The sequence below is a fragment of the Nycticebus coucang genome, chromosome 18 (genome assembly GCF_027406575.1).
Source record: "Nycticebus coucang isolate mNycCou1 chromosome 18, mNycCou1.pri, whole genome shotgun sequence".
NCBI lineage: Eukaryota > Metazoa > Chordata > Mammalia > Primates > Lorisidae > Nycticebus > Nycticebus coucang.
The window spans coordinates 31,519,053-31,527,666 of record NC_069797.1 but is presented as its reverse complement, the minus strand read 5'-3'; the positions used below and the strand labels follow the sequence as shown (position 1 = coordinate 31,527,666).

At 58.7% G+C, this 8,614-nt stretch overlaps 1 protein-coding gene across 6 annotated transcripts; it reads right to left on the bottom strand.

The window, feature by feature from the left end:
- Position 1: 1 nt before the first annotated feature.
- Positions 2–8,019, bottom strand: CORO6 (coronin 6). 6 transcript variants are annotated; one of them, XM_053570928.1, is made up of 11 exons: positions 7,784–8,019; positions 6,371–6,633; positions 4,699–4,821; positions 4,155–4,284; positions 3,888–4,069; positions 2,667–2,786; positions 2,165–2,269; positions 1,925–2,070; positions 1,525–1,582; positions 1,196–1,426; positions 2–1,102 (listed from the first exon to the last, which is right to left on the bottom strand). In XM_053570928.1, exons 2-11 carry the CDS (start codon positions 6,566–6,568, stop codon positions 980–982), a joined length of 1,416 nt encoding a protein of 471 aa, XP_053426903.1. In that variant the 5' UTR covers positions 6,569–6,633; positions 7,784–8,019; the 3' UTR covers positions 2–979. The 6 variants fall into 6 exon arrangements, with proteins under 6 accessions (XP_053426903.1, XP_053426902.1, XP_053426904.1 ...); XM_053570927.1 differs by having other exon boundaries at positions 2–1,105; positions 6,371–6,570; XM_053570929.1 differs by having other exon boundaries at positions 6,371–6,570.
- Between the last annotated feature and the right edge of the window lie 595 nt (positions 8,020–8,614).

The following is an 8,614-nucleotide window of genomic DNA, read 5'->3' as shown; positions in this document are numbered from 1 at the left end:
AGAGGCTTTTCCTGACTTTACTGGGGAGGAATGCCCATGGTGTGGTTTTGGGGGTCCTTCTGAAACTCAGTGTGGGGAGGGCTCTAGGGTATGGGGCTGCCTGGTGGGTCCCGAGCCCAGAGTTGCATTGCCAGGTTTCCCAGTAGCCTGGGGAGCATCTGCAGAGGCTGGGGGGGGGGGTGTGTGTTTCTCATCCCCCTTACCTCTACCCATACAGGAGGCACAGACTGAGCACTTAGTAACATGTTTCTTTCAGTATGACTTGATTTCCTCACAGTCAAGGCCACAGCAGAGCGCTGGGGGCAGTGTGTGTGTGTGTGTGTGTGTGTGGTTGCCCGGCTTCCTCATGCCAGTTCTCCTCGGAGGCTGCTACGAGGAAGCCGTCACCTCCCCTGTTGGTGGAAAAAAGGAAGAGAGCCCCCTACTGCAGATGGCCGTGCGTGCAGTCAGTGGGTCCGGCTCTGCAGCAAACGGGTTGTGCGTGTATCTACAGAACAGGGGTGACGGCCATCTAGTTATCACTCAGGGTGGCGGAATCAAATGAGCTGATTGGGAGAGGCGCTGAATTATCCCCATTCTGGGGAGACCCATAGAAGCGCCACCCCATTTGAGGTCAAGCTCAAGCTTCCAACATCCCCGCAAGCATGGCGCCTAATACTAAACACTTCCCCTGTCCTGGGCAAGGGACAAAGAGAACATCACCTCGTCGTGCAGCACCAGTGCCTAGCCGCCCTCCTGCCCCCCGCGTTACCCCAGGGCTCCCTAGGCCAGCTCCAGGAGAGTCCCCGACAAGGCGTACAGCCTGGCCCCGGCAAGACGGACGCGGGGCACATCCACGCTTCATCAGTCCAGGTCCCCCGCGAGGCGCGGAGTTCCCGGCCCCTGGCCCCAACCCGGGAAGAAGTCCGGGACCCCAAGCCGAGGCGAGGCCGGACTTGTGAGCACCGCCCCGCTCCGCCTGCTCTGCTCCGCACGCGGGCTAGTCTGTGCCATCCACCAGCTCGCAAAGCATGTTCTCCAAAGCCGTGATGCGCTGCTCCTGGGCCTGCACCCGCTCGCGAAGGGCCCTGATCTCCTCCAGCAGCGTCTCCAGGGTGTGCTGCTGCTGGGACACGGAGGACAGCAGAGGCCGGGTCGGACAGGGGCGGTAGGGCATGTACAGCTTGGGCCTGAGCGGAATGGGGCCTGATCTTACCGACAAGGAGGCGTCGCTGGCCGACTGGCTGCGGCGGGGTCCCGACGGGGGACGGGCGTCTAGGATGTTGCGCTTGGTGACCCGGAGTTCACGGTGCTTGGGGGGCACGTAGCCGTCCCTCAGTGAAATGAGCACAGGCTCGGCGTCCTGGCCCGATAGCCATTCGTCCGCTTCCAGGGCCGGCTCTGGGCCCGGTGTATCCGGGTATAGATCGTCCTGGAACAGGTCTGACTGCGGGGCGGGCGGACCTGTGTGAGACCAGCGCGGGGCCGCTCCGCTCCCTCCGGCCCCAGAGCCCTGCCCGGTCCCTCTCTCTCCTGACCCCTCACCTTGCGAGGCACAGTCATGATGATGGGTTCACACTTTCTTTCATGCAACTTGTAGAACCTATAAGGGAGCAGGGTTCAGCACCACCGCCTCACATTCCCACGCCCTTAACTCCTCGTCTGGGACCAGACACTGGAGGCAAACACGCACATTGTACTTTGAACACATTATCGGTTCTGCGGGAAAACACCTCCCTTGGGTGTTCATCACCATTTCACAGATGAGGGAAGTGAAGTTCAGAGTGTCAGGCTAGTGAGCTGTGAGGCAGGCACTGAAACAGACCAGTTTGACCCCTACCCCCCTTTTCCAAAACATTGCACTACTGGGGAAGCCCTCCGTGGCTAAGACCCCTCATGAGTTGGGGACATGCAGGCGTGCAGGGGGGACAAGGCTGCTGCTGACCGGGCGATCTCGCATTTGCTGACATCCAGCCCCCGCTTGGGCATGAAACCCATGCCCCGCTGCGGTTCTTTGCTGCTGAACGTGTTCAGGTAGTGCACGAAAGGCGGCTCATCGGTAATCTCAAAGTACCGAATGCTGCTGTCGCCCTGTAAAACCAGTCGGTTTAGAGGCGCACTGGCAGGCCCTCAACATCTCCATCCAGCCCCCCTCCCCCCGTTCTCCCTCTCCGGTCGCGAGCACCTTGCCACACAGGTAGACGATGCTGGAGTCGGGATCGTAAAAAGGCAGTAGGACCCCGTTGCTTGTGTCCATCTCCTGCAGCGCCACTGGCTCCTCAAAGTTGTTCTGCCCGAGCACAGGAGGCGTGACCAGCCCTGCCCCGCCCCACTGTGCTACTGTGGGACCCCGCCAGAAGCCCCTTCACGCTTCCTGTTGTCCCAGACCCCATGCCCTAAACCTCTGGTAGGTCCCTCCCCTGGACACATCCTCCTTCGCCGCATGCAGTCACAGCAAACCACCCCCAGGGACTCGGCATCACCAGGTGGGGGCGCCAGCGCAGGCTCCTTCAGGCGATGCAGCAAAACCGGGCAAAGGGGTGGGTGTGGGGAGTGCAGGCGCTGCAGAGGTGGCAACAGCGTCCAGTCCCGTCCAGGTGGGCATGCCCTGCGGGTGGGGGGCGCCTCGCCCCTCTCCCGTGATGCCAGTCCCCGGGGCACACACCCCAAGCCTCCAGCTGCGTTACCGGGTCCCACAGGCCCAGCTCTCGCTGGCTCATGCGGGTGAAGCCGGTGGTGAAGATATGACCCTGGCGCGTGAAGACCGCCCGCATGGGCCTCATCCCCTCGTGAGCCGCAAACCTCTCCTGGGGGGAGGGGGAGACACGGAGGGACATCACCCAGATGCCTGCCCTGGGGAGCGTGGAGGTCTAAACAACCACCTTGCAGACTTGGGTGTGTGGGCGGAGGCAGAGGAGAGAAAAAGAGGTCTAAGAACTCGGCTTCCTGGGGCCATAGGTGGCCCCTGGTTTAGAGAGCTTCTGAGTTGGGAAAGAGCAGGACGCGAGTAGCTCTCAGCAGATCCAGAAACCTTAAGCGTGTTCAAAGGTTGATCACTAACGCAGGGAACGTCTGCTGGCTTCCAGATTTGCAACAAGGTTTTTCTCGAACGGGAACTGCCAGTTCCGCTTAGGTGTTAGCCATAGCCCGGCAAGGCGCCCCTGACTGACCAGAGAAGGAGCGAGTAAGTGCGCCCGGGGCAGCCTGGCCTACCGGGTCCCAGAGTGCGAGTTGCCGCTCACTCATCCTGCTGAAGCCGGTGCTGAGCAGCTTCCCGTGGGCGGTGAAGACCGCCCGCAGCGGGCGGGCGCCCTCGTGAGGCCGGGCTCGCTCCTGCTCCCGGGGTTAGTGGGTTAGAGCGCCTGCGCTGCTCGTCCCGGCCACGCTCGACGCAAATGCTTCAGGTACACATGCACGCGCCCCGTACTCCAGCTTAGATTGAGGCCGGTGAGGCAAGGGCAGTCGCCCTCCCTGGGCACTCGGCTGTGATAAGCAATACGCGAGGAATGTCCCCATCCCCAGCTCAGCGGGTCAACAAGGGCGAGAAGGGGCCACGCCTCGAGGGAAGACGGCGCTGGGTGCTGGCTGAGAGGGGTCCGGGAGCTCAGGTTTCATGCAGGTTCTGGTGGGAGGATGGAGTTTCCAGCTTCTCCCCTCCTCAATCCCAAAGCTGGAGCCCTCCTCTGAGCTTCTGAGGTGCAAGGGAGGGAAAAGGAGTAGGGCAGAGAATTGCAGGCTGGGGGCTTATTTAGGGCAGAGAGTGGTGGTTACAGAGACTAGGGGAGGAGACTATGGAGAGGGTTCTGGAGTAGGGATAGGACAGGTGAAAGCTGATGATTGTGGGTACAGGGTGCTGACATGTGGTCAATGGGCAGGGACTGTGTGGAGTGGCCAGGCCAAGCACTCACCGCCACCACTTGGCCTTTTCGGGGGTCAATGATGCGCAAGGTCTTGTCCTTGCAGGTGGTGGCGAGCAGGCTACCATTGCTGTTCCAGCAGATGCTGTGGATGACGTCCGGGTGCATGTCGTCCAGGCTCAGCAGCACCTCCCCAGTGCCCACATTCCAGATGATGATCACATTGTCACCACCTGCCCAGAGTGGCCAGGCATGGTCACCTGGGCCCTGCCTTTGCCACCATCCCATCATGGGGGACCCTTCCCTAGGCCCCCAGACCTGCACTGAGTAGGACGTTCCTAGCAGTAGGGTGCCAGGAGAGGATGCCCACACGCTTGGAGTGGCCCTCCAGTGTGATGATAGGTTCTGTAATGTTGCGCACAGGAGTGTAGTCTGGAATCTGCCACACCTGGGTAGAAGGAAAGGCACAGGTGGGTGGGATGAGGAGGTGGCTCTGTCCCCTGCTCCTTCCCTACCTCCCCTTAACTGAACTGGCTCTCTTCAGTGGTAAGGGTCAGAACACAGGGCAGGCCTAAGGCAGAAGCTGCTAGGACCAAGGAGCGGGCTCTGCCAGCTCTCCAGAGATCTCCCCATTCACTCCAGCAGGGAGACTTCAGAGCACTGTACCACTGCTCTTCAGGCCCCATGTTGGCTATGGCTATAATTAGTCTTATGCAATGCATCTTGGGAGGGGGTGGGCAGGTAGCTAAAAATAAACTGGAAGCTGGGCAGGGCAGGGCCTTGGGACCCAGCATCTCCCTTACCATCTTCCTCAGTACAGGTGAGTCAGCCTTCCCCACTCCCCTGCCCAAATGACTCCTACCATGATGGTGGTGTCGTCTGAGGCACTGGCGATGACGTTGTCATTGTGTGGGCACCAGTCAATATCCAGCACAGGGGCAGTGTGCCCAGTGACCAGTGGGTAGTTCTTATCCACTCGCCCTGTCTGGAGGGGTCAAAGAGGTATATTGTGGAGCTACTCTACTGTGTGTTTTCTGGGTGTGGGCAGCAGATCTGTTTACATGTCAATTTTCTATCATGTATTTTCTTTTTGTAAAACCCTTTCTGTGCCTCTAACCCCAACAAGTGCACTTTTTGCACTTTGCTGAAGGCAGAGTTGGAAACCTTTAATATTAGGGAATCTGACACAAGGAAGTAAAGATAACTTAACCAAGGACACATAACAAGATACTGGTAGATCCAAGACTCAAACTCTTAGTCCAGTGTTCTTCCCATACAACTACTTGGAGGAGGCTGTTCTTGAGCTTGCACCCCTAATTGGAATGTCTGTGGGAAGCCTTGGGTGGAAGAGGTAAAGATGAGGTAATATTCAATGTAGTCCCCGACAGGCCTTCCCTGCCCTCCCCTGTCAGTTCTCTCCCTTGTGAACCACTTTACCTTGGAACCACCAGCAGCAGGTCTTGGTGCTTACTATTCCCAAAGTGGAGCTTGGGACCCACCTATTTTTGGTGATTATGGATTGTTTATGGGGGCTTTGAGGCCTCTGGAGGGGCTGGCATTAGTCCAGACCAGGCAGGAGAGGAGAGGGGCGGCCATGTGGCGTTGAAATGGCAGTCATACTGGGAGGGGAGGCAACTCCAGCTGAAACTTGAGACTTGGAGATGGTGTCCTTGGGTGGTGTCTGCATGGTCAGGGGTGAGTCACTGGCTATTGTCAGGGCTCTTCTTGACCCTGCCACTGATAGGGACTCCCTCAACAAAGTTTAGGGGCCAGAATCCAGGTCAAGGTCATGTCTTGGGGTGGTCATGCTGGGAATGGAGATAGCTAAGGGGCTTGAGGTTACTCAGCAAAAGTGGCAATCATGGCCTGACCTCCATCCCTGGGGAGGGAGGGCTCTGGGTTTATGTCACATCCCCTTTCTCTTTGCTCTCATTCCACCTCACTATAAGAACTAGAGTGGGAAGTAGACAGGGATTCTTTTTTTTTTTGTTTGTTTGTTTGTTTGTTTTCGTTTTTGGCCAGGGCTGGGTTTGAACCCACCACCTCCGGTATATGGGGCCAGCACCCTACTCCTTGAGCCACAGGTGCTGCCCCAGGCAAGGACTCTTTGGATAGAGCTGACTTTTTCCTAAGTGTCCTGCTCTGGGATATAATTTAATCGAATGGTCACTCTGAGCTAGGGAGGAGGACCTCTACACCCTAAATATGAGGGTATATGGCATTAGGAATGGTGAAAGAACCTGGGCAGGACTTGGTTCTGCTGTGTCCCAACCATCTCTATCACTTAACTCCCTTCCTGGTTCCTGCAGGGAATAGAGTGGTATATAGAGAGGTAGACAGGTTAGGGAGTGGGTATAGGCCACTAGTGTGCTGCTGTTTAGAGTGGAGTGGGGTAACCCCCCAACCCATCTCCGAGGGCTTGGGGAACAGCCAATCCATACAAACTACCCTCCTGACTGAAAAAGGAACTATCAGGAGTCCTCAGAAGCTCCAGCAAATATCGTCCCATTTCCTTCCTTCCTCTCATCCCTCACCTTGGCCAGAGGCAGGACGATGAAGGCACCCCCGCCTCCAGCCTCCATGATTATAGCCAGGAATTTGGGGTTGACGGCACAGAAGGAGCTGTCCCAGGTGACCTTGGACACACGGATGTCCTCGTAGGCCTGGTCAGCCTTTGCCGCCTGTCCAAACACATGGCGGAACTTGCTCTGCCGAACCACACGCCTGCTCATGGCTAGGGGCGGAGATAGAGGATCTCAGTGCTCAGAAATGCCTTTTGTCCTTAGTCCTCTATGAGCTGTGGGAAGGAGGAAGAGTGGAGGGGGAGGAAGGTAAGAAGGATTATTTGGTCAGGAGTCAGGTATAAATCCATATAGGGTCTGGTCATAGAAGCAGAGAGCCTTCTTCAAAATGATCAAAGTATGAGAAAGTTCTTTGCCACCTTAAAATGGTGTTTAGTGTGAGGGGCTAGGATTTGGGGTCTAACTTCCTCATACAGACCCAGGATGGGGAGGGACATAGTGGAGACCAACAGGGGCTGAAAGCTTCCTGGAAGTTAGAATGTTTTGGGGAGGAGCCTCAATGCCAGGCTGCCCCCTGCTGCAGTCCCAGAGGCACACTGCCACAATTAGAGGCCTTGGCCATTAGATTTTAGAGCAAGGCCAATTATTGGGCTAGGACGCTGCAGCCTCTCAAGATCCTGAACCTGCATCTCTGGCATAGTTCAGGCAGATGGGGTTTTGCCTTTTTCTGAAAATTTGCCAAGGGAGAAGTTCCTCCTGTCAGCTAACCCCAGTCCTTTCTGCCACTATTTTCATCAATTTCCTCCCGTGGCACAGGGTAAAAAAAGGGGATCTCTCCTCCTTCCACTCCTTTCTGCACTGGTTTCTCTAAGAGGTTTAACTATGGTCTTGCAGCTGTTTGCCTTTGGTTGTCCAGTTTCTCCTCTGGATCCCCTGCCGCGGCTGGGCCTTCTTCTTACTAAAGTCTCTTGGGATTGGGGGTCCTCCATTACCCGCTCCCCCAGCAACCCCTACCAGGGGCAGATTTGCCAAGGTGGGGAGCGTGAGGTGTCTTTTCTCCAGGCAGGGCCTGTGGTCTGCTACTTTATTCCCTAGAGGACACACAGAGCTCCCCCAAAGCCCTGGGAACTGACTCCAGCCCCGGGCATCCGTGTGTCCTTCAACCCGCCTTTGCGGCCCCAGGCTTGAGGCCCGGCCTCCCCACACCCTCCTCCAGCCTCCTGCCCTGGCACAGTGTTCTTGCAAGACAAGGTGTCTGCGCCCTGCGGGCGCGCGGGCCGCTATCCGGCCAAATATACACACCAAGTCCGCCCCACCCGAAACTGAATTTGGCCGCAGGGGGAGGGGGCGCAGACTTCGGCCCCCACCCCAGGGACCTTGCCCGCTCAGCTGGTTGCGGTGGCGGCCGGTTGGGGGGTGGTGTACCTGGTCCTGAGGGCTGGGGAACCGCTCACGCTGCGACTGCTCTGCGGAGGGGGCCGAGGTGCGCTGAGAGCCAGGGAAGGCGTCAGGGCGTAGGAACCGCCTCTCCGGGCGTCCGCGGCGTCTGGGGCCCGGGTGTTCTGTTCCGCGCTCCGGCCGCTGCCTGCGGCTCTCCCAGGCCGGCCGCCGCCGCGCTCCCAGCTGCAGCTGCCATCAGCCTGGGGGGCGGGGCCTGGGCAGGGGCGGGGCCCAGGCGGGGGCGGGACCAGCGCCCAGGCGGCCGCGCGCTCTCCAGCGGCGGGAAAGTCGGGCGCCGTCGAGTTCGCGCCGAGCGGCCGCAGGCCTTGGAAAAGCGTCGAAAGTAAGTGCGCGTGTGTGCGGGGTGCGCACTCTCCTTCCCTACCCTCGGCGTCTCCGGGGCAGGCCGAGGAGGCTCAGCTTTCCAGACTCAGAGCGGAGCGCTGAGAGGGGGGCCGGCGAGGCCGCGGTGCGCGGTCAGGTGCTTACGCGCCGCATTCCCGCCGCAGCCGCTCCGTCCGGGCGGGCCTGGGTTGCGGGACTGCACGTCCAGGCTCTCTTAGGGGAAAGGCCCCAGAAGATGCTCTGGAAGAGTCGTACCAGGCACTGGATGACTGCCTGGGCTGGCCCGGGGCAACTGCAAGGGTACTCGACAGAGGGCTGTGAATGTTACTGTGGCTAATAGCGATAGTGATCGTTTGAGAACCTAAAATATTGGCCCTGTGCTGGGCATTTCATCCGGTTAGAGAGAATTCCACGGAGCGTGGCAGGAAGCAGCTTAAAGACCAGGCAGGGGAGGAAAGTGAACCCACCTTG